Source organism: Budorcas taxicolor, chromosome 12, assembly GCF_023091745.1.
Source record: "Budorcas taxicolor isolate Tak-1 chromosome 12, Takin1.1, whole genome shotgun sequence".
NCBI lineage: Eukaryota > Metazoa > Chordata > Mammalia > Artiodactyla > Bovidae > Budorcas > Budorcas taxicolor.
Genome location: NC_068921.1, coordinates 71976803 through 72002469, shown reverse-complemented (window position 1 = coordinate 72002469; position 25667 = coordinate 71976803). Strand labels below are relative to the sequence as shown.

Sequence of the window (25667 nt, the reverse complement as noted above, 5' to 3'; positions counted from 1 at the left end):
TTGCTGTGCCCAAAACTTCCAAAACTATGTTGAATAGTAGCGGTGAAAGCGGGCACCCTTGTCTTGTTCCTGACTTTAGGGGAAATGCTTTCAATTTTTCACCATTGAGGATAATGTTTGCTGTGGGTTTGTCATATATAGCTTTTATTATGTTGAGGTATGTTCCTTCTATTCCTGCTTTCTGGAGAGTTTTTATCATAAATGGATGTTGAATTTTGTCAAAGGCCTTCTCTGCATCTATTGAGATAATCATATGGCTTTTATTTTTCAATTTGTTACTGTGGTGAATTACATTGATTGATTTGCGGATATTGAAGAATCCTTGCATCCCTGGGATAAAGCCCACTTGGTCATGGTGTATGATCTTGTTAATGTGTTGTTGAATTCTGATTGCTAGGATTTTGTTGAGGATTTTTGCATCTATGTTCATCAGTGATATTGGCCTGTAGTTTTCTTTTTTGTGCCGTCTTTGTCAGGTTTTGGTATTAGGGTGATGGTGGCCTCATAGAATGAGTTTGGAAGTTTACCTTCCTCTGCAATTTTCTGGAAGAGTTTCAGCCGGATAGGTGTTAGCTCTTCTCTAAATTTTTGGTAGAATTCAGCTGTGAAGCTGTCTGGACCTGGGCTTTTGTTGGCTGGAAGATTTCTGATTACAGGTTCAATTTCCAAGCTTGTGATGGGTCTGTTAATATTTTCTATTTCTTCCTGGTTCAGTTTTGGAATATTGTATTTTTCTAAGAATTTGTCCATTTCTTCCACGTTGTCCATTTTATTGGCATATAATTGCTGATAGTAGTCTCTTATGATCCTTTGTATTTCTGTGTTGTCTGTTGTGATCTCTCCATTTTCATTTCTAATTTTATTGATTTGATTTTTCTCTCTTTGCTTCTTGATGAGTCTGGCTAATGGTTTGTCAATTTTATTTATCCTTTCAAAGAACCAGCTTTTGGCTTTGTTGATTTTTGCTATGGTCTCTTTTGTTTCTCTTGCATTTATTTCTGCCCTAATTTTTAAGTTTTCTTTCCTTCTACTAGCTCTGGGGTTCTCCATGTTTTCCTTTCCTAGTTGCTTTAGGTGTCGATTTAGGTTATTTATTTGACTTTTTTCTTGTTTCTTGAGGTATGCCTGTATTGCTATGAACTTTCCTCTAAGCACTGCTTTTATAGTGTCCCACAGGTTTTGGGTTGTTGTGTTTTCATTTTCATTCGTTTCTATGCATATTTTTATTTCTTTTTTGATTTCTTCTGTGATTTGTTGGTTATTCAGAAGTGTGTTGTTCAACCTCCATATATTGGGATTTTTAGTAGTTTTTCTCCTGTAATTGAGATCTAATCTTAATGCATTATGGTCAGAAAAGATGCTTGGAATGATTTCGATTTTTTAAAATTTATCAAGGTTAGATTTATGGCCCAGGATGTGATCTATCCTGGAAAAGGTTCCATGAGCACTTGAGAAAAAGGTGAAATTCATTGTTTTGGGGTGAAATGTCCTATAGATATCAATTAGGTCTAACTGGTCTATTGTATCATTTAAAGTTTGCATTTCTTTGTTAATTTTCTGTTTAGTTGATCTGTCCATAGGTTGTGAGTGGGGTATTAAAGTCTCCCACTATTATTGTGTTATTGTTAATTTCCCCTTTCATGCTTGTTAGCATTTGTCTTACATATTGCGGTGCTCCTATATTGGGTGCATATATATTTATAATTGTTATATCATCTTGGATTGTTCCTTTGATCATTATGTAGTGGCCTTCTTTGTCTCTTTTCACAGCCTTTGTTTTAAAGTCTATTTTATCGGATATGAGTATTGCTACTCCTGCTGTCTTTTGGTCTCTATTTGCGTGGTATATCTTTTTTCAGCCCTTCACTTTCAGTCTGTATGTGTCCCTTGTTTTGAGGTGGGTCTCTTGTAAGCAGCATATATAGGGATCTTGTTTTTGTATCCATTCAGCCAGTCTTTGCCTTTTGGTTGGGGCATTCAACCCATTTATGTTTAAGGTAATTATTGATAAATGTGATCCCATTGCCATTTACTTTATTGTTTTGGGTTCTGGTTTATATGCCCTTTTTGTGTTTCCTGTCTAGAGAATATCCTTTAGGGTTTGTTGGAGAGCTGGTTTGGTGGTGCTGAATTCTCTCAGCTTTTGCTTGTCCGTAAAGCTTTTGATTTCTCCTTCGTATTTGAATGAGATCCTTGCTGGGTACAGTAACCTGGGCTGTAGGTTATTTTCTTTCATCACTTTAAGTATGTCTTGCCATTCCCTCCTGGCCTGAAGAGTTTCTATTGAAAGATCTACAATTATCCTTATGAGAATCCCCTTGTGTGTTATTTGTTGTTTTCCCCTTGCTGCTTTTAATATTTGTTCTTTGTGTTTGATCTTTGTTAATTTGATTAATATTTGTCTTGTGGTGTTTCGCCTTGGGTTTATCCTGTTTGGAACTCTCAGGGTTTCTTGGACTTGGGTGATTATTTCCTTCCCCATTTTAGGGAGGTTGTCAACTATTATCTCCTCAAGTATTTTCTCATGGTCTTTCTCTTTGTCCTCTTCTTCTGGGACTCCTATAATTCGAATGTTGGAGCATTTCATATTGTCCTGGAGGTCTCTGAGGTTGTCCTCATTTCTTTTAATTCGTTTTTCTTTTTTCCTCTCTGAATCATTTATTTCTACCATTCTATCTTCTATTTCACTAATCCTATCTTCTGCCTCTGTTATTCTACTATTTGTTGCCTCCAGAGTGTTTCTGATCTCATTTATTGCATTATTCATTATATATTGACTCTTTTTTATTTCTTCTAGGTCCTTGTTAAACCTTTCTTGCATCTTCTCAATCCTTGTCTCCAGGCTATTTATCTGTGATTCCATTTTGATTTCAAGATTTTGGATCATTTTCACTATCAATATTCGGAATTCTTTCTCAGGTAGATTCCCTATCTCCTCCTCTTTGGTTTGGTTTGGTAGGCATTTCTCCTGTTCCTTTACCTGTTGGGTATTCCTCTGTTTCTTCATCTTGGTTATATTGCTGCGTTTGGGGTGGCCTGTTCTCTTTACTATGGAGTTTCCTCTCTGTGGGTGGGGTTGTATCAGTGGCTTGTCAAGGTTTCTTGGTTAGGGAGGCTTGTGTTGGAGTTCTGGTGGGTGGAGCTGTGTTTCTTCTCTCTGGAGTGCTATGAATTGTCCAGTAATGGGTTGTGAGACGTCAATGGTTTTAGAGTAGTTTTGAGCTGCCTGTATATTGAAGCTCAGGGGTGTGTTCCTGTGTTGCTGGAGAATTTGTGTGGTATGTCTTGCTCTGAAACTTGTTGGCCCTTGGGTGGTGCTTGGTTTCAGTGTAGGTATGGAGGTGTTTGATGAGCTCCTATTGATTAATGTTCCCTGGATTCAGGATTTCTCTGATGTTCTAAGGATTAGGACTTAAGCCTCCTGTTTCTGGTTTTCAGTTTTATTTTTACCCTAGCCTCAGGATTTCTCCATCTATACAGCACTGATGATAAAGCATCTAGGTTAAAGATGAAAGGTTTCTCCACATTGAGGGTCACCCATAGAGGTTCACTGAGTTACATGGAGAAGAGAAGAGGGAGGGGGTAGTTAGAGGTGACTGGAATGAGATGAGGCAGGATCAAAAGAGGAGAGAGCAAGCTAGCCAGTAATCACATCCTTATGTATGCTTCCCCTCTGTTTTTAATCTTCTATTTCTCGCATCTTGAAGCTACCATTAGTGACAAAGGACAGGGGAATAGGAGGCTGACCCAGGGACACATTCAGGCCTCCCTGCCCATTGCCAACTCCCAGAGTCTACTCAAAGCCATGTCCATTGAGTCGGTGATGCCATCCAGCCATCTCATCCTCTGTTGTCCTATTCTCATCCTGCCTTCAATCTTTCCCAGCATCAGTGTCTTTCCAAGGAGTCAGTTCTTTGTATAAGTTGGCCAAAGTATTGGAGTTTCAGCTTCAACATCAGTCCTTCCAATGAACACCCAGGACTGATCTCCTTTAGGATGGACTGGTTGGATCTTCTTGCAGTCCAAGGGACTCTCAAGAGTCTTCTCCAACACCACAGTTCAAAAGTATCAATTTTTTGGTGCTCAGCTTTCTTTATGGTCCAACTCTCACAACCATACATGACTACTGGAAAAAACATAGCTTTGACTATACAGACCTTCATCGGCAAAGTCATGTCTCTGCTTTTTAATATGCTGTCAAGGTTGGTCAGATCCCTCATTTATCAAATGAACTTCTGTCCTGAGAAAAATTATTAAATGCAGAACCTCTGCTTCTCTAGAAGAAATATCTCATGTCAACTGTCTCATGTCCTCTTTCAGGAATGGGGAGTTCAGGTTTCTCAGATTTGATAGCAGTTAATTTCATGTTGGAAGAGGGTGATACTAGTGTGTAAAACCCCAACGATGACAGTATTATTAGCACAGGATCAGTGGGAGACAGAGTAACCTATTTAGTTTGTCCCTAGATCTTTTAGGGTCCCTTATTGCTTCTTTTGAGGATACTACCCCCAATTTTAGTGCTATCAGAACAACTATTTATCCAAGTGTGAGCACCCCTGGATGAGTTGGGGTCTATCCTTACTGTTTGTCTGGTTCCTCTCTAACAGCAGAAAGGGGATGGCTGCCCTCTCATCCCCTCAGAGTTGTCTGTGCTTGACTGCTCAGTGAAGTTGCTATCCTTGTACCACTACTTGTTTCCTTGTGTGTCTTATAGGTACTATGTAGAAAATGGTAATTTCATTAAATAAAGTCCTTGAATTTTGCCTCCCAAGTGGAACAAGGCACAGTATACCCTGAATAATTTTCTAATTCTGTAGTATAGACAGTACCCAAATGCTTAGTTGAGTTTCTCAAAATGGACCACCTCAGGAGATAGGGTGAAAGAGGTCCTAGCTAGGGTCCTGGGGCACCTTCTTCCATCTGACCTGCCTTAACCAGAGATGCCCTCCTCTGTTTAGTTTTGCATCCTGTGATTTTTCCCTATATTTTGTTTGACACTGAGCGAATTAGCTGAGCCTTATTTCGTGGGGTCAGAATATAGTGAAGATATCTGCACATTATTTTATAGGACTTTGTAAGAGAGGGAGGAGGATGAGATGGTTGGATGGCATCACTGACTCAATGGACATGAGTCTGAGCAAACTTGGAGATAGTGAGGAACAGGGAAGCCTGGTGTGCTGCAGTCCATGGGGTCGCAGAGAGTTGGACATGACTGAGCAATGGAACAACAACAAAAGGAGGGAAACTGCAATGATGTGTCACATGTGTTCAAAGAAAATGATTAGACTGACCGTAGCTTAAACAGTTGCCTAAGTAGAGGATACCTGGTTGACTGCTTGTGACTGGTTGTTCTGCAGTTTTTATTAAAAATTTTTTTTTTTTTGTTAGGTCTGAGTGCATTGGTTCTTAGGTGTTGGTTTGCTGGCATGGGAGGTCAAGGATTTAGAGCCACCTCAGTCTCATGGCCTCTTTGTTTAAATACTTTGGCAGCTATAATATTGAATTTTCAGTTGGGAACTTCCTGCATTTGTGGGGAAGTGGTAAAGACCATGAAGATAAAGCTCATGGGTTCTCTGTCTAGGGCTGGTTTCTACATGCCTATAGCACATGATACTATAACAATGGTCTGTGAAGATTTGATGAGAGACCATTACCTCTGGAGATGTGCTTGTTGCCACGTCTGGGTCAGCCTTAAATTTCTTTCCTGGAATATCTTCCCCAATTAACTGTTTGCTTGCATTTTAACATGATGCTTCTCTCAATTTCCATGTTGCCCAAAAATACTGTACTGATACTTCTACCCACATCTGTAGTTTTAGCATCCCTGAGTTCCCATGGTAGTTATGTCAATGGCCTCCATTTTTAAAACATGAACATACATTTCTTTCCTATCTCCCAGCACCTAGCATAGGGTTTGACAGTGAACACCATGCTTATTTTGCTCTTTGGAAGAAAAGCTGTGACCAACCTAGACAACATATTAAAAAGCAGAGACATTACTTTGCCAACAAAGGTCCAACAAGTCAAAGCTATGATTTTTCGAGTAGTCATGTATGGATGTGAGAGTTGGACCATAAGGAAAGCTGAACACTGAAGAATTGATGCTTTTGAACTGTGGTATTGGAGAAGAGCCTTGAGAGTCCCTTGGACTGCAATGAGATCAAACCAGTCAATCCTGAAGGAAATCAGTCCTGAATATTCATTGGAAGGACTGATGCTGAAGCTGAAACCCCAATACTTTGGCCACCTGATGCGAAGAGCTGACTCGTTTGAAAAGACCGTGATGCTGGGAAAGATTGAAGGCAGAAGGGGATGACAGAGGATGAGATGGTTGGATGGCATCACTGACTTGATAGACATGAGTTTGAGCAAGCTCTGGGAGTTGGTGATGGACAGGGAGGCCTGGGGTGTTGTAGTCCCTGAGGTGCAAAGAGTCAGATGTGACTGAGTGACTGAACTGAACTGAACTAGATTTTTTCACCAGAATTCCAAACCTAGAGATAATTTTCGTAGGAAAATAATAATTTAAAACTAGTTAACTTTTCTTAATTAGTATGTAGATTGGATTAATATTATAAAATGTAAATGAATTCCTCTCAAATTCTTTATTTTAGGGCAAAGTTATGGAAAAGGGGACTTTTGCTGAGTTTTCAAAATTTGGGATAGATTTTGAAGATATTATTTTATGGGAGGAGACAGAGGAGGCTGAACTATCTCCAGGTCCAGGAACACTCACTCTGATCTCCGAGTCTTCGGTTCAGTCTCAACCGTCTTCCAGACCCTCTTTGAAAGATGCAGCTCCAGAGGACCAAGATGTGAGTTTCTCATCCTGCGACATGCCCTTGTCTGTCTGCTCTTGGTGGCCTCGTGGACCTTCAGTCTGCTTCTCTCATGACATCTTTGTTTATCCCAAAGTAGATCCTAAGATTCCAAGCCTCATTCCACGGAATTGGTAGAATTAGAAAAGCATGAAGGGAGCAAGCCTGCTTGGTGTTCTCCTTTGGGTGTAGGATGAAGAATCATATGGAGCTCAGTAGTGGGTGCACTGCTATGAATTTCCAGCTGTTTGTGGCTCACGCTGATATGAGAACTCATCAGTTTACCATAGTTACATCCTACTCACTCTGGTGGCTCCCAACTTCCCTTATGCATCTAGAGCTTTAATGTGAAGAGCCCCTTTGACTGAGTCTTTCTGTGACCACATTAAATTGGCTACTTTTCCTATATGTTGGAATGTTCTGGCACTGCAGGTGATTGATGGTAATATTTTGCCCCTTTGTTAGATAGTTTGTTGTAGGCCAGACACTTTAGAGTTAGTTCTTGTCTTCCTTTTTTATTACCCTTTGAGACCTACAGCCACATCTTATTCACCTTGAATGTCCAGTGGTCAGCATAGAGTTGAGTATATCTTTGGCTCATGTGACTCTATAATGCATTCTAGGTCCTACAGACAGAAATGGAGAAAAGCACTAGCTCTCTCTTAAAAATATACACGGGTACTCCTTGGTATCCAAGCCCACAATATCCAGACATAGGAACCTGGATGATTCTGATAAATATTCAGATTAGTCCCTCACATTCTACACTCAGGAGTCACTCCCTGAAATTCAGGAATTAAATAGATTTGGGTCATATGCTGTTCTGTGCTGTCCAGACTCACATTATTTCAACTTCCTGTGTGAACTTATTTTGCTCTATTTGTCTAGGATTTTGAGCACCAAGTATGTTTTACGTTTCTATCACTGGAAGTGATACAAGTCATTTAGAGGGATATGTTAGTGCCATATCACTTTGTGTATTATTTTGGAAGAAGCTTCTGCATTTGTACTTGAATCAGGTAGTTGTGCTTGTGCTGAGTCATGATTGACTTTAAGCAAAGCCACCCAACAAGTGAATAATTTCGTGGAAATGAATAGATTTCTGAAAATAGGATGGCTGAGTCCAAGGGTAAATGGATATGTGGTCTGGCTAGACATTTGCACACCCTTTTCTGTACGAAATGGACCATCCTGCACTCCTACAAGCATATGAGATGTGTCTGTTTCCTCACAGCTTTGCAGTGGAGGGCATAGTAAACTTGAAATTTGGGGGTTCCTTACTTAAAATTTTGTTTTCACTGCTGTTCTCCCTCCCAGACTGAGACCATCCAGGTTACATTTCCACTGGAGGGCTGTTCGGTTGGAAGAGTTGGTTTTAAGACCTATGAGAATTACTTCACAGCCGGTGCTCACTGGTTTATCATCATTTTCCTTATTTTAGTGAACATCGCAGCTCAGGTAAATAAGAACATTTATTTTGGCTTGTGCCCTCTTCTTGGTATTTACATATTATCTATACTGTATTTATTTAATTTATTAATATTAACATTTTTAATATATATAGTAAGAGGTTTATTTCAGAGAACTGGCTCATGAGCTTGTGCAGTCTACCTGGTGAATGTGAAACCAGAAAAGCAGGCCTACAGGATGGAACCTCAGGCAGGAGCTGACCCTGCAGTCTTGAGGCAAAATTTCTTCCTCCTCCAAGAAGCCTCAGGTTTTGCTCTTCAGTCCTTTACTGACTGGACGAGGCCACCACAGTATTGAGGGTGATGTCCTCTACTTCAGTTCTAAGGATAATGTGAATCACATCCATTGAATACCTTCATAGCAACATCTAGACGAGGGTTTGGTTGAACCACTAGAGACTGGCCTGGCCAAGCTGACACAGAAACTTGATCATCACAGTTCAGATCAGTTCAATCGCTCAGTCATGTCTGACTCTTTGCGACCCCATGAATCGCAGCACGCCAGGCCTCCCTGTCCATCACCAACTCCCGGAGTTCACTCAGACTCATGTCCATCAAGTCAGTGATACCATCTAGCCATCTCATCCTCTGTCGTCCCCTTCTCCTCCTGCCCCCAATCCCTCCCAGCATCAGAGTCTTTTCCAATGACTCAACTCTTTGCATGAGGTGGCCAAAGTATTGGAGTTTCAGCTTTAACATCGTTCCTTCCAAGGAAATCCCAGGGCTGATCTCCTTCAGAATGGACTGGTTGGATCTCCTTACAGTCCAAGGGACTCTCAAGAGTCTTCTCCAACACCACAGTTCAAAAGCATCAATTCTTTGGTGCTCAGCCTTCTTCATAGTCCAACTCTCACATCCATACATGACCACAGGAAAAACCATAGCCTTGGTTAAATAAGCAGGGTGACAGTATACAGCCTTGACATACTCCTTTTCCTATTTGGAACCAGTCTGTTGTTCCATGTCCAGTTCTAACTGTTCCTTCCTGACCTGCATACAGATTTCTCAGGAGACAGGTCAGGTGGTCTGATATTCCCATCTCTTTCAGAATTTTCCACAGTTTATTGTGATCCACGCTGCTTATTTAACTTATATGCAGAGTACATCATGAGGAACGTTGGGCTGGAAGAAGCACAAGCTGGAATCAAGATTGCCGGGAGAAGTATCAATAACCTCAGATATGCAGATGACACCACCCGTATGACAGAAAGTGAAGAGGAACTAAAAAGCCTCTTGATGAAAGTAAAAGAGGAGAGTGAAACAGTTGGCTTAAAGCTCAACATTCAGAAAACGAAGATCATGGCATCCGGTCCCATCACTCCATGGGAAATAGATGGAGAAATGGTGGAAACAGTGTCAGACTTCATTTTTTTGGGCTCCAAAATCACTGCAGGTGGTGATTGCAGCCATGAAATTAAAAGATGCTTACTCCTTGGAAGAAAAGTTATGACCAACCTAAATAGCATATTCAAAAGCAGACATTACTTTGCCAACTAAGGTCCATCTAGTCAAGGCTGTGGTTTTTCCAGTAGTCATGTATGGATGTGAGAGTTGGACTGTGAAGAAGGCTGAGCACCAAAGAATTGATGCTTTTGAACTGTGGTGTTGGATAAGACTCTTGAGAGTCCTTTGGACTGCAAGGAGATCCAACCCGTCCATTCTGAAGGAGATCAACCCTGGATTTCTTTGGAAGGAATGATGTTAAAGCTGAAACTCCAGTAGTTTGGCCTCCTCATGTGAAGAGTTGACTCATTGGAAACGACTCTGATGCTGGGAGGGATTGGGGGCAGGAGAAGAGGGGGACGACCGAGGATAGATGGCTGGATGGCATCACTGACTCGATGGACGTAAGTCTGAGTGAACTCCAGGAGTTGGTGATGGACAGGGAGGCCTGGTGTGCTGCGATTCATGGGGTCGCAAAGAGTCGGACACGACTGAGTGAATGAACTGAACTGACTGTGATCCACACAGTCAAGGCTTTAGCATCATCACAGTTTCTATCAATTTTTTTTTTCTTTGAAAAGTCCTGACTTTTATACTGTTTTTATTATGCTTTGCAATCAATTTTGATTTGCACTGAATGCAATCTGTGAGGAAAATAAGTGAGGCTTACTTATTGAGGTGAGGTGTTGTTTGTACATAACAGAGAGCTTCTAGGAAGAAAAAGAATGTCTTGTAAAGATATTAAAATGTAGCACACCCTCCCCTGACCTGTGGTCATCTGGGGTGTGGACTTGGTGCAGACCTGACCTGGAAGGACTGTCTCCACATTCTGGAGCCTTTCCATCTCCCAACCTAGTAAGCAGGGTGTGAGGCTCAGTGATGTCAGTGTCTGAATGACTGTCATTTCCTGCTCCAGGTTTCCTACGTCCTGCAGGATTGGTGGCTTGCATACTGGTGAGTGATTCCTAGTCTGACCCAAAGGGCTGTGAAGTCTACTTGAAGCCTCATTTTCCCATAGCAGAGGGGATAGTTGGGGCTTGTTCAGCCTCCTCTTCTGATTCTCACATAGTTTCTCTGAAAAAGAAGTAAATTTCTGGCTGGTGGAGTGAGACTATCCCCGTATTTGACCCTCAGCAGCTTCCTCACATTCTTGAGAGCTGAAAGTTGTGATTCAAATGGATTTTTTATAAGGTAGACAGACACAGGGCCTAGTGAGCTGGGAACCATTTTCTACCGTAAAACACCTCTCCTAAATAGAGGTTAATTTTTCTGTTGTTTCCCTAAATTCTATCTAGAGTGTAATATTTTTTTTTTTGTCTTCTCTTTTCCCTAGGGCAAATAGACAGAGTACCCTATATGCCATGGCATATGGAAAAGGAAGGGTAGTTGAAATACCTGATTCTGGCTGGTACTTAACAGTTCACTCAGGTAAATCATCTGGTCTGCTACACGAGAGTCTGAGGTGTTTACTAGGAGCCTGTGTGAACAACTAGAGCTCCCAGGAGTAATTCAGTAATGTCTTAACAGATGAAGAGTCTGCGTTGCATTTACTCTGTGAATTAATTAGAATGAGTATTTTATTTTATTTTTCACTTTTATTTATTTATTTATTTTTTAATTTTAAAATGTTTAATTCTTACATGTGTTCCCAAACATGAACCCCCTCCCACCTCCCTCCCCATAACATCTCTGTGGGTCATCCCCATGCACCAGCCCCAAGCATGCTGTATCCTGCGTCAGACATAGACTGGCGATTCAATTCTTACATGATAGTATACATGTTAGAATGCCATTCTCCCAAATCATCCCACCCTCTCCCTCTCCCTCTGAGTCCAAAAGTCCATTATACACATCTGTGTCTTTTTTCCTGTCTTGCATACAGGGTCGTCATTGCCATCTTTCTAAATTCCATATATATGTGTTAGTATACTGTATTGGTGTTTTTCTTTCTGGCTTACTTCACTCTGTATAATCGGCTCCAGTTTCATCCATCTCATCAGAACTGATTCAAATGAATTCTTTTTAACGGCTGAGTAATACTCCATTGTGTATATGTACCACAGCTTTCTTATCCATTCATCTGCTGATGGACATCTAGGTTGTTTCCATGTTCTGGCTATTATAAACAGTGCTGCGATGAACATTGGGGTACATGTGTCTCTTTCAATTCTGGTTTCCTCGGTGTGTATGCCCAGCAGTGGGATTGCTGGGTCATAAAGCAGCTCTATTTGCAATTTTTTAAGGAATCTCCACACTGTTTTCCATAGTGGCTGTACTAGTTTGCATTCCCACCAACAGTGTAGGAGGGTTCCCTTTTCTCCACACCCTCTCCAGCATTTATTGCTTGCAGATTTTTGGATCGCAGCCATTCTGACTGGTGTGAAGTGGTACCTCATTGTGGTTTTGATTTGCATTTCTCTAATAATGAGTGTTGTTGAGCATCTTTTCATGTGTTTGCTAGCCATCCGTATGTCTTCTTTGGAGAAATGTCTATTTAGTTCTTTGGCCCATTTTTTGATTGGGTCGTTTATTTTTCTGGAGTTGAGCTGCATAAGTTGCTTGTATATTTTTGAGATTAGTTGTTTGTCAGTTGCTTCATTTGCTATTATTTTCTCCCATTCAGAAGGCTGTCTTTTCACCTTGCTGATATTTTCCTTTGTTGTTCAGAAGCTTTTAATTTTAATTAGATCCCATTTGTTTATTTTTGCTTTTATTTCCAGTATTCTGGGAGGTGGATCATAGAGGATCCTGCTGTGATTTATGTCTGAGAGTGTTTTGCCTATGTTCTCCTCTAGGAGTTTTATAGTTTCTGATCTTACATTTAGATCTTTAATCCATTTTGAGTTTATTTTTGTGTGCGGTGTTAGAAAGTGATCTAGTTTCATTCTTTTACCAGTGGTTGACCAGTTTTCCCAGCACCACTTGTTAAAGAGATTGTCTTTACTCCATTGTATATTCTTGCCTCCTTTGTGAAAGATAAGGTGTCCATATGTTTGTGGATTTATCTCTGGGCTTTCTATTTTGTTCCATTGATCTATATGTCTGTCTTTGTGCCAGTACCATACTGTTTTGATGACTGTGGCTTTGTAGTAGAGCCTGAAGTCAGGCAAGTTGATTCCTCCAGTTCCATTCTTCTTTCTCAAGATTGCTTTGGCTATTCTAGGTTTTTTGTATTTCCATACAAATCTTGAAATTATTTGTTCTAATTCTATGAAAAATATGGCTGGTAGCCTGATAGGGATTGCATTGAATCTGTTGATTGCTTTGGGTAGTATACTCATTTTCACTATATTGATTCTTCCGATCCATGAACATGGTATATTTCTCCATCTATTAGTGTCCTCTTTGATTTCTTTCATCAGTGTTTTATAGTTTTCTATATATAGGTCTTTAGTTTCTTTAGGTAGATATATTCCTAAGTATTTTATTCTTTTCATTGCAATGGTGAATGGAATTGTTTCCTTAATTTCTTTTTCTACTTTCTCATTATTAGTGTATAGGAATGCAAGGGATTTCTGTGTGTTGATTTTATATCCTGCAACTTTACTATATTCATTGATGAGCTCTACTAATTTTCTGGTGGAGTCTTTAGGGTTTTCCATGTAGAGGATCATGTCATCTGCAAACAGTGAGAGTTTTACTTCTTCTTTTCCAATTTGGATTCCTTTTATTTCTTTTTCTGCTCTGATGAAAGTGGGTGCATGAAGACTCTTAATTTGCTCTGTACTGGATTTTGGTAGTTAAACCAGGATTGCATATTGAGAAAATCAGACACTTGAAATATGTACTACTGTCTATTCTAATAGATTGCTTTAGCTAAAGCCTACATCATTACATGAATGGGCAAGGGGATTAGAAACGGATCCCACCCTGTTGTTTGGATTGTTTCAATTCTTTCTGAATAAACCATGGCTTTTATTGATCCTGAATGAAATCCTTTGGCAGAAAGTGTCCCACATAAAAGTGTTATTCCCTTGCAGGTATGCAAACTCCCCTTCACCACACTCATCTCTTGGGCTTCACTACTTAAGAAAGAAGTTAAGCAGGGAGAAATCCAGTGTCTAGAAATTAGAATTCCTTTTCTTTCTTCCCTTGAGATCACAATGTTATTGTGTCCTCAACTATGTGATTAATATCTGGCTTGCCACGCCAATATTAACACAGCTCTCTGTGTTTTCACAGGAGTGCTTAGAATATATGTAGTGTTATATACTTTTTAAAGGAAATTCTCACCTAAAATATTATATATTCTCATAGGAAACCCTCATACAAGCTTTCTACAAAGGTAGAGTGTGTTATCTTTGTTAGAACCCACTCATTGAAAATTGGTATTTATTATGTTGATCACTTGCTAAGAAATGTGAATCCCTTAGTTGTTTACTTTCTGAATTGAGGAACTATGGTAAGATAAAGAAAGAAAGATGGACTTATGTTATATATTCATATAGGATGGTGTGTTAGTCATTCAGTTGTGTCTGACTTTGTGACCCCATTGCCTGTAGCCCGCCAGATTCCTCTGTCCATGGAATTTCTCAGGCATGAATACTTGAGTGGGGTGTGATTTCCTACTCCAGGGGATCTTCCTGGCCCAGGGATCGAACCAGGGTTGCAATGCACTGCAGGCAGATTCTTTACCATCTGAACCACCAGGGAAGCCCAGTAGCCTAAGGCAAATGCCTATTGATGGAATTCAGGAACTTGAACAGCTTTCAAAGCTGAAATTACAATGATTCATCAGCTAAAGAGGAAAACAAAATATTTGATGGAATGTATATTACAGAGGTTTCTCCACTCTCTTTGGCATTGTGAATTCAAGAGATGTTAGGAGGGCTATTTTCATTTTTGTATGCATAGCAGGTACTCATTTATATCATTAATAAAGTTAAATTTAGGTTATTGTGTTCATTTCCAAATGCTTTGTGTTTCTTTTTTAAAATTAATTTATTTTAATTGGAGGCTAATTACTTTACAATATTGTAGTGGTTTTTGTGATACATTGACATGAATCAGCCATGGGTGTACATGTGTTCTCCATCCTGAACACCCCTCCCACTTTCCTCCCCATCCCATCCCTCAGGGTCATCCCAGTATACCAGCACTGAGCACCCTGTCTCATGTGTCAAACCTGGACTGGTGAGATGTTTCACATATGATAATATACATGTTTCAATGCTATTCTCAAATCACCCCACCCTCGCCTTCTCCCATAGAGTCCAAAACACTGTTCTATACATCTGCGTCTTTTTTGCTGTCTCGCATATAGGGTCATCATTACCACTTTCTAAATTCCATATATATGCGTTAATATACTGTATTTGTGTTTTTCTTTCTAGCTCACTTCACTCTGTATAACAGGCTCCAGTTTCATCCACCTCATTAGAACTGATTCAAATACATTCTTTTTAACAGCTGAGTAATATTCCATTATGTATATGTGCCACAGCTTTCTTATCTGTTCATCTGCCAATGGACATCCAGGTTGCTTCCATGTCCTAGCTATTGTAAACAGTGCTGCAATGAACATTGGGGTACACATGTGTCTTTCGATTCTGGTTTCCTCAGTGTGTATGCCCGGCACTGGGATTGCTGGGTCATATGGCAGTTCTATTTCCAGTTTTTTAAGGAATCTCCACACTGTTCTCCATAGTGGCTGTACTAGTTTGCATTCCCACCAACAGTGTAAGAGGGTCCCTTTTTCTCCACACCCTCTCCAGCATTTATTATTTGTAGACTTTTGGATAGCAGCCATTCTGACTGGTGTGAAATGGTACCTCATTGTGGTTTTGATTTGCATTTCTCTGATAATGAGTGATGTTGAGCATCTTTCCATGCATCTGTTAGCCATCTGTATGTCTTCTCTGGAGAAATGTCTGTTTAGTTCTTTGGGCCATTTTTTTGATTGAGTCATTTATTTTTCTGGAATTGAACTGCAGGAACTGCTTGTATATTTTTGAGATTAATTCTTTGTCAGTTGCTTTATTTGCTATTATTTTCTCCCATTTGAAGGCTGTCTTTTCACCTTGCTTATAGTTTCCTTTGTTGTGCAAAAGCTTTTAAGTTTAATTAGGTCCCATTTGTTTATTTTTGCTTTTATTTCCATTACTCTGGGAGGTGGGTCATAGAGGATCCTGCTGTGATTTATGTCAGAGAGTGTTTTGCCTATGTTCTCCTCTAGGAGTTTTATAGTTTCTGATCTTACATTTAGATCTTTAATCCATTTTGAGTTTATTTTTGTGTATGGTGTTTGAAAGTATTCTAGTTCATTCTTTTACAAGTGGTTGACCAGTTTTCCCAGCACCACTTGTTAAAGAGATTGTCTTTTCTCCACTGTATATTCTTGCTTCCTTTGTCAAAGATAAGGTGTCCGTAGGTGTGTGGATTTATCTCTGGGCTTTCTATTTTGTTCTATTGATCTATATTTCTGTCTTTGTGCCAGTACCATACTGTTTTGATGACTGTGGCTTTGTAGTAGAGCCTGAAGTCAGGCAGGTTGACTCCTCCAGTTCCATTCTTCTTTCTCAAGATTGCTTTGGCTCTACAAGGTTATTTTGTATTTCCGTACACATTGTAAAATTATTTGTTCTGGTGCTCTGGAAAATACCATTGGTAGCTTGATAGGGATTGTGTTGAATCTATAGATTGCTTTGGGTAGTGTACTCATTCTTACTATATCGATTCTTCCAATCCATGAACATGGTATATTTCTCCCTCTATTTGTATCATCTTTGATTTCTTTCATCAGTGTTTTATAGTTTTCTATATATAGGTCTTTTGTTTCTTTATATAGATTTATTCCTAAGTATTTTATCTGTTTCATTGCAATGGTGAATGGAATTGTTTCTTTAATTTCTCTTTCTGTTTTCTCATTGTTAGTGTATAGGAATGCAACGTGTGTTAATTTTATATCCTGAAACTTTACTATATTCATTGATTAGCTCTTGTAATTTTCTGGTGGTGTCTTTAGGGTTTTATATGTAGAGGGACATGTCATCTGCAAACAGTGAGAGTTTTACTTCTTTTCCAATCTGGATTCCTTTTATTTCTTTTTCTTCTCTGAGTGCTGTTTAATAGTAGTGGTGAGAGTGGGCACCCTTGTCTTATTTCTGACTTTAGGGGAAATGCTGTCAGTTTTTCACCATTGAGGATAATGTTTGCTGTGGGTTTGTCGTATATGGCTTTTATTATGTTGAGGTATGTTCCTTCTATGCCTGCTTTCCAGAGAGTTTTTATCATAAATGGATGTTGAATTTTGTCAAAGGCTTTCTCTGCATCTATTGAGATAATCATATGGTTTTTATCTTTCAATTTGTTAATGTGGTGTATCACATTGATTGATTTGTGGATATTAAAGAATCCTTGTATCCCTGGGATAAAGCCCACCTGGTCATGATGTATGATCTTTTTAATATGTTGTTGGATTTTGTTTGCTAGAATTTTGTTAAGGATTTTTGCATCTATGTTTATCAGTGATATTGGCCTGTAGTTTTCTTTTTTGTGGCATCTTTGTCAGGTTTTGGTATTAGGGTGATGGCGGCCTCATAGAATGAGTTTGGGAGTTTACCTTCCTCTGCAATTTTCTGGAAGAGTTTGAGTAGGATAGGTGCTAGCTCTTCTCTAAATTTTTGGTAGAATTCAGCTGTGAAGCCGTCTGGTCCTGGGCTTTTGTTTGCTGGAAGATTTCTATTACAGGTTCAATTTCCAAGCTTGTGATGGGTCTGTTAAGATTTTCTATTTCTTCCTGGACTTCCCTGGTGGTCCAGTGGTTAAGAATCCTCCTGCCAATGCAGGGGACACGGGTTCGATCCCAGGTCGGGGAAGATTCCATATGCCATGGAGCAACTAAGACCCGGTGCTAGAACACTTGAGTCTGTGCTCTAGAGGCCGGGAGCTGCATCTACCGAACCCACGTGCAGCAACTACTGAAGCCCTTGTGCCCTAGAGCCCGTACTCTGTAACAAGAGAAGCCACCGCAATAAGTCTGCACACTGCAACTAGAGAGTAGCCTCTACTCACTGCAGCTAGAGAAAGCCTGCTTGCAACAATGAAGACCCAGTGCACCCAAAAATAAATAAATACTTAAAAAAAAAAAGATTTTCTATTTCTTCCTGGTTCAGTTTGGAAAGTTATACTTTTCTAGGAATTTGTCCATTTCTTCCAAGTTGTCCTTTTTTTGGGCATATAGTTGCTGATAGCAGTCTCTTATGATCCTTTGTATTTCTGTGTTGTCTGTTGTGATTTCTCCATTTTCATTTCTAATTTAGTTGATTTGAATCTTCTCCCTTTTTTTCTTGATGAGTATGGCTAATGGTTTGTCTATTTTATTTATCTTCTCAAAGAACCAGCTTTTAGCTTTGTTGATTTTTGCCATGTCTCCTTTGTTTCTTTCTCATTAATTTCTGCCCTAATTTTTATGATTGCTTTCCTTCTACTAACCCTGGGGTTCTTTATTTCTTCCTTTTCTAGTTGCTTTAGGTGTAGAGTTAGGTTATTTATTTGATTTTTCTCTTGTTTCTTGAGGTAAGCTTGTATTGCTATGAACCTTCCCTTTAGCACTGATTTTACAGAGTCTCAGATGTTTTGGGTTTTCATGTTTTCATTGTCATTTGTTTCTATGCATAGTTTGATTTCTTTTGTGCTTTCTTCTGATTTGTTGGTTTTTCAGAAGTGTGTTGTTTAGCCTCCTTATGTTTGTATTTTTAATAGTCTTTATTTTCCTGTAGTTGATATCTAATCTTACTGCATTGTGATCAGAAAAGATAATTGGAATGATTTCATTTTTTTTTTTTTTTTCAATTTACCAAGGCTACATTTATGGCCCAGGATGTGATCTATCCTGGAGAAGGGTCCGTGTGCATTTGAGAAAAAGGTGAAAGTCATTGTTTTGGGGTGAAATGTCCTATAGATATCAATTAAGTCTAACTGGTCCATTATATCATTTAAAGTTTGTGTTTGCTTGCTAATTTTCTGTTTAGTTGATCTATCCATAGGTGTATTAAAGTGAGTGGGGTATTAAAGTTTCCCACTATTATTATGTTACTATTAATTTCCCCTTTCATACTTGTTAGCATTTGCCTTACATATGGCGGTGCTCCTATGTTGGGTGCATATATATTTATAATTGTTATATCTTCTTCTTGGATTGATCCTTTAATCATTATGTAGTGTCCTTCTTTGTCTCTTTTCACAGTGTTTATTTCAAAGTGTATTTTATCTGATGTGAGTATTGCCATTCCTGCTTTCTTGTGGTCTCCATTTGCATAAAATATATTTTTCCAGCCCTTCATTTTCAGTCTGTATGTGTCCCTTGTTTCGAGGTGGGTCTCTTGTAGACAGCTTCTATAGGAGTCTTGCTTTTATTTCCATTCAGCCAGTCTTTGTCTTTTGGTTGGGGCATTCAACCCATTTACATTTAAGGTAATTATTGATAAGTATAATCCAATTGCCATTTACTTTGTTGTTTGGAGTTCGAATATATACACCTTTCCTGTGTTTCCTGTCTAGAGAAGATCCTTTAGCATTTGTTGAAGAGCTGGATTGGTGGTGCTGAATTTTCTCAGTTTTTGCTTGTCTGTAAAGCTTTTGATTTTTCCTTCATATATGAATGAGATCCTTGCTGGGTATAGTAGTCTGGGTTTTAGGTTTTTCTCTTTCATTACTTTAAGTATGTCCTGCCATTCCCTTCTGGCTGTAGAGTTTCTATTGAAGGATCCACTGTTATCCTTATGGAAATCCCCTTGTGTGTTGTTTTCCTCTTGCTGCTTTTAATAATTGTTCTTTTTGTTTGATCTTTGTCAATTTGATTAATATGTGTCTGGGGTATTTCACCTTGGGTTTATCCTGTTTGGAACTCTCTGGGTTTCTTGGACTTTGGTGGATATTTCCCTCTCCATTTTAGGGAAGTTTTCAACTATTATCTCCTCAAGTAGTTTCTCATGGCCTTTCTTTTTGTATTCTTCTTCTTGGACTCCTATGATTTGAATGTTGGGGCATGTGACATTGTCCCAGGGGTCTCTGAGGTTTCCCTCATTTCTTTTAATTTTTTCTCTTTTTTCCTCTCTGCTTCATTTATTTCCACCATTCTATCTTCCACCTCACTTATTCTATCTTCTGCTTCAGTTATTCTACTGTTGGCTCGGTCCAGAGTGCTTTTGATCTCAGTTATTGCATTATTTATTAGTGATTGACTCTTTTTTATTTCTTCTAGGTCCTTGTTAAACATTTCACGCATCTTCTCAATTCTTGTCTCCAGACTATTTATCTGTAGCTCTAGTTTGTTTTCAAGATTTTGGACCATCTTTACTATCATTTTCTGAATTCTTTTTCAGGTAGACTCCCTATCTCCTCCTCTTCTGTTTGGTTTGTTGGGCATTTATCATGTTCCTTTACCTGCTGAATATTTCTCTGCCTTTTTATCTTGTTTAGATTGCTGTGTTTGGGGTGACCTTTCTGTATGCTGGAAGTTTGTGGTTCCTCTTTATTGTGGAGGTTCCTCCCTGTGGGTGTGGTTGGTCGAGTGGCTTGTCAAGGTTTCCTGGTTAGGGAAACTTGGGTCGGTGTTCTGGTGGGTGGAGCTGGATCTCTTCTCTCTGGAGTGCCATGAAGTGTCCAGTAGTGAATTTTGATGCATCTGTGGGTTTGGTGTGACTTTGGGCAGCCTGTATTTTAATGCTCAGGGCTATGTTCCTGTGTTGTTGGAGAAGTAGCTTGGTATGTCTTGCTCTGGAACTTGTTGGCTTTTGGGTGGAGCTTGGTTTCATTGTAGTTATGGAGGCTTTTTGATGAGCTCTTGTTCATTAATGTTCCCTGGAGTCAGGAGTTTTTGGTGTTCTCAGGTTTTGGATTTAAGCCTCCTGCCTCTGGCTTTCAGTCTTACTCTACAGTAGCCTGAAGACTTCTCCATCCATACAGCACCTATGATAAATCATGTAGGTTAAAGGAGAAAAGATTCTCCACAGTGAGGGACACACAGAGAGGTTCACAGAGTTACATGGAGAAGAGAAAAGGGAGAAGGGAGATAGAGGTGACCAGGAGGAGAAGAGGATGAATCAAAAGGGAAGAGAGCAATCTAGCCAGTAATCAAATTCCTATGTTCTGTCCACAGCCTGGAACATCCAGAGAGGTTCATGGATTTACATAGAGAAGAGAAGAGGGAGGAAGGAGATAGAGGTGACCAAGAGGAGAACATGGGGTGTCAAAAGGCAAGAGACAGATCTAGCCAGTGATCAGTTCCCTAAGTGTTCTCCACAGCTCAGAATACCCAAAGAGATTCACAGAGTTGGGTAGAGAAGAGGTGGGAGGGAGGAGATAGAGATGACCTCGGGGAGAACAAAGAGAGTCAAAAGACGGAGAGGGCAAACAAGCCAGTAATCACACTCCTAACTAAACATGGGTACTGAAGATTGGATTCTTAAAGGTACAAAATTGATAACAAATACAAAAAAGCAAAGATTAAAAATCAAGAGTAGAGGTTAAAGTCTCAAAAATACAACATTAAAAAAAACAAAATCACAAAAATTATAAAAAGCATATATGAAATTTGCTTTAAAAATAGGTTCTTTTTTTGCAAGATAGTAGGTTATAAAAATGAAAATTAATGGAGTAATAAAGTAGATAAAATTAAAAAATTAAAAAAAATGATAATAGTAAAATATATCTAGGAATTTCTCTGGAGGTACTGTGGGCAATGTGGGGTCAGTACACTTTCAGATAATTCCTTGTTCCAGCTTATACTTCTTCTCAAGGTCTATAGGCCCCTTCCAATGTAGTCATTGCTAACTACAGGGTTTTAATCTGTTGCACCGATCTCTTCCAAAGCGGTTCCCTCTGTTTATTTTGGCGGCTTTTGTTTGTGAGTCTCTTCAGTGTCTAATTTCCGCCCTGACACAAGGGGGTGAAGGTGGTCACTTATTTAGGCTCACTCATTCAGTTGTGCTGTGGGGAGGGAGGAACACTGCAAACAAATATCACTGGCATGTGTGGGGAGTGCTCACATTGTCTGGACCACACTGGGTTTGCCCCCACTCATGGTGCCTGTGCTTTCCCTGTCTACACTGCTCAGGCTTCAGGTTGCTCTGCAGGGGAACTGTCTAAAGTGGGCCCTGGGTTGCGTGCGCTTCCCAGGTCTAAGCTGCTCAGGTTCAGGTTCTTGGGTACTCCACAAAGGCACATACTTGGTTGGGCCTGTGTTTTGTGCCCTTCCCAGGTCCAAGCAGCTCAGGTGACCAGGTGCTTGGTGAGTGCACTCTCCCCAGGTGTGTGGTGGGTCTTATCACCTCCTTGGTCCTAGCCACTGGCTTCCTGGGAGCTCAGTGGGAGCGTCGTCCCATGTGTGCTGGTGTGCTGTGTGTCTCCTCTGGGGAGCTGATCTCTGGCTGTGACCCTCCTGGTGCCTGTCAACTGTCCAGGATCCCAGGAACATTAGGTTAGCAACTGGGAGTCTGCTTGCAGTTTGGTGGAGGATGTGGTCTCTGGGACCGAGATTGTCCCTTTCTAGCTCTGGCTGTTGCCCGCCTGCCTCTCTGCCTCTAGTGGGGTATGGGCCGGTCTGCAGCTGGCTAGCTCTCCTCTTGTATTCACTCAGTCCTTTGTTCTGTGAGTGGGCCTGGCAGTGCCTTAGGTTAGAGCTTTTCACGGGAATGTTCTCTCTCTTTCTTTTTTTCTCTCTGGCTATCCCACAGTTTGGGTTGCTGTCTCACGTTCAGTTCAGTTCAGTTCAGTTCAGTCACTCAGTCGTGTCCGACTCTTTGCAACCCCATGAATCGCAGCATGTTCCCTCATATTGTCTTCAGAGCATTCAGGCCTGGTCCTTACCCTAAGCCATGGAGCCCACGCCTCCCTGTTCAGTCCCCGCTTGCTGGTGGCAGTTGCAAGCATCTGGGCTACTTCTCTGCTGGGAGTTGTGGTTAGGCACGTAATCTGTGGGTTTTATTTCTTTATTTATTTTCCTCCTGGTTATGTTGCCCTATGACATTCCAAAACTCCCCACTGACCGACTGGTGAGAGGGTTTTCTGGTGTTTGGAAACTTCTCCTCTTTCACGACTCCCTCCCCAGGATGGGTCTCTGTCCCTACCTCTTCTGTCTCTTTTTATCTTTTATCTTTTGTCCTACCTCCTTTCGAAGACAATGGGCTGCCTTTCTGGGTGGCTGGTGTCCTCTGCCAGCATTCAGATGTTGTTTGTGGAATTTGCTCAGCGTTCAAATGATCTTTCAATGAGTTTGTGGGGGAGAAAGTGGTCTCCCTGTCTTATTTCTCTGCCATCTTAGGACCACCCCCATGCTTTGTGTTTCTATAAAGTGAAAGATTACTTGCTCATTTTGATTAATTATCTCATGATAAAAAATGCTGGACTGGAAGAAACACAAGCTGGAATCAAGATTGCCAGGAGAAATATCAATAACCTCAGCTATGCAGATAATACCACCCTTATGGCAGAAAGTGAAGAGGAACTAAAAAGCCTCTTGATGAAAGTGAAAGAGGAGAGTGAAAAGTTGGCCTAAAGTTCAACATTCAGAAAACTAAGATCATGGCATCCGGTCCCATCACTCCATGGGAAATAGATGGGGAAACAGTGGAAACAGTGTCAGACTCTATTTTTGGCGGCTCCAAAATCACTGCAGGTGGTGACTGCAGCCATGAAATTAAAAGACGCTTACTCCTTGGAAGAAAAGTTATGACCAACATAGATAGCATATTCAAAAGCAGACATTACTTTGCCGACTAAGGTCCGTCTAGTCAAGGCTATGGTTTTTCCAGTGGTTATGTGTGGATGTGAGAGTTGGACTGTGAAGAAGGCTGAGCACCGAAGAATTGATGCTTTTGAGCTGTGGTGTTGGAGAAGACTCTTGAGAGTCCCACGGACTGCAAGGAGATCCAACCAGTCCATTCTAAAGGAGATCAGCCCTGGGATTTCTTTGGAAGGAATGATGCTGAAGCTGAAACTCCAGTACTTTGGTCACCTCATGCGAAGAGTTGACTCATTGGAAAAGACTTTGATGCTGGGAGGGATTGTGGGCAGGAGAAGAAGGGGATGACCGAGGATGAGATGGCTGGATGGCATCACTGACTCGGTGAACATGAGTCTCAGTGAACTCTGGGAGTTGGTGATGGACAGGGAGGCCTGGCGTGCTGTGATTCATGGGGTCGCAAAGAGTCAGACACGACTGAGCAACTGAACTGAACTGACTGAAAATATAGTACATGTTTTCTTGCAATTCAATTATTGAAGAGATTGTCTGCTTGCAACTTAATATCATCTTTTTATACTCTTTAAAGCTGCTTGGGCATGGAAATTGTTACTTTACATGGAAGTAAATTTCCATATACATATACCATTTATAAGGAAATGGTAAGTCATCTTTCCTATTCCCTTTTAATTCATGGTGTTATTAAAACATTTCTCAATTTTAGATTATGGGACATGTAAATATGGCAAAAGGATTTGAAATATGGCAAAAGGAAGATACTACTTTTTTTTAAATCATTTTCTTTCTTCTGAGTTTTTATTAGTACTTGTAATTGGATTAGGAAAATCTGAAATGGTATTTTACACCTGATTTTTTTTCTCATGTTTCTATTTAATAAGAGAACCATACTTATTTTTATATTCTTCTTGGTAAATGTACCTAGTGAAAGTATTAAACTCTCATAGAATCCATTATATATTTATTTTATAGTCTATAGGTGAATTTATATATAAATTATATTTATAGAATAAGACACATAACATTTTTGTAAGCTGTCTGCCATGCTTTCACATAATAGAAGGAAAGGTAGAGATCTTGTGCTGAGTGATGTTACTTTATTTCAGTTCTAACTGAAGGTACCATCCTTTATGGCATCACAAGATCTCTGTTGATATTCTACATCCTTGTTAATTCTTCACAAACTTTGCACAACAAAATGTTGAAGTCCATTTTCAGAGCTCCAATGCTGTTCTTCGATAGAAATCCAATAGGTAAGTCAGATACCAACTTTCTCAGTATGTCTTATTAATGCATTTAGTTCCTGATTACATTTGATATTTGAAAATGGATGAGATACTTAGAAGATAATCACTGTGCATATTGATCTATTTTCTACAAAAAAATGTACTGATCTGAATATAGGGGCATATAAGTTTTTATTCCAATTTGTGTGTGTGTGTAAAGATAAATGTTCACTTTGCAGAATGATTTAGAAGCCCGTTTGTTATGTGGCATATAACATATCCTATGTTAGATGCAAACATGCTTTAATGTTGTTGACCAGTTTCTAAAAGCTGGCTGTGTCATATAGTGTTAAGTTAGGCTGTTGTCTAGATAGGATCATCTTACAATGAATCTTCAAGAGACAGGCTGTGTGTTTCTTTCTTTTCCCATCCATTTCTGGAATCACAGAACTCTGACATATGCCCATGCATTGAGGTTTACATAAAAATAGTAATAAAAATTTATTAAAATACCAAACTGGTAAAATGTAAGCATATTTTTCAAAGAAACTAACTTTATAGTTTTACAGTGGACACTTGGTGACAGGTAAGACCCTTTACAGTACATAGCACATGAATCTTCAGTAGTAAGTTTCCCAATATAAGTGTCCCTGGAGGTTTCTCTGTAGTTTTTTCTTTCACCTTGAGGCCTTTGGCTTGTTTTGCTTCTGAAGGTAGCCTCCTGCCATGGGTTTCTATGAAGCATTAGTATATCAGTGCACATGCCCCTCTGTTCAGTTGGTTGGACTTGTGCTGAGGCCCAGGGAAGCTTTGTTTTTGTAGGTGATGATTGACAGGACTTGTTGAAGCAGGTATGTGGTATGTGGACTGGAGGGAGGACAGCAGTAGTCCTGGCCTGGCCATCAACTCACCATGTGACCAAGGCCAAAGCAGATGGTTCCTATTGGGCAGGCAAATCTCAAGGCAGGATGTGGTCTGTCTTGGTTTAAAAGTGTGGCTCTGCCTGAAG

The 25667-nt window shown here is 39.9% G+C and overlaps 1 protein-coding gene across 1 annotated transcript in view; it reads left to right on the top strand.

Moving 5' to 3' along the window:
• Nucleotides 1-25667, top strand: part of LOC128057632 (ATP-binding cassette sub-family C member 4-like) — a 200875-nt gene that overhangs the window by 73324 nt on the left and 101884 nt on the right. The window contains 5 exon segments of the mRNA XM_052650093.1: nucleotides 6615-6815; nucleotides 8136-8276; nucleotides 10647-10684; nucleotides 11064-11158; nucleotides 24539-24685. Coding sequence (XP_052506053.1) covers nucleotides 6615-6815; nucleotides 8136-8276; nucleotides 10647-10684; nucleotides 11064-11158; nucleotides 24539-24685 — 622 coding nt within the window.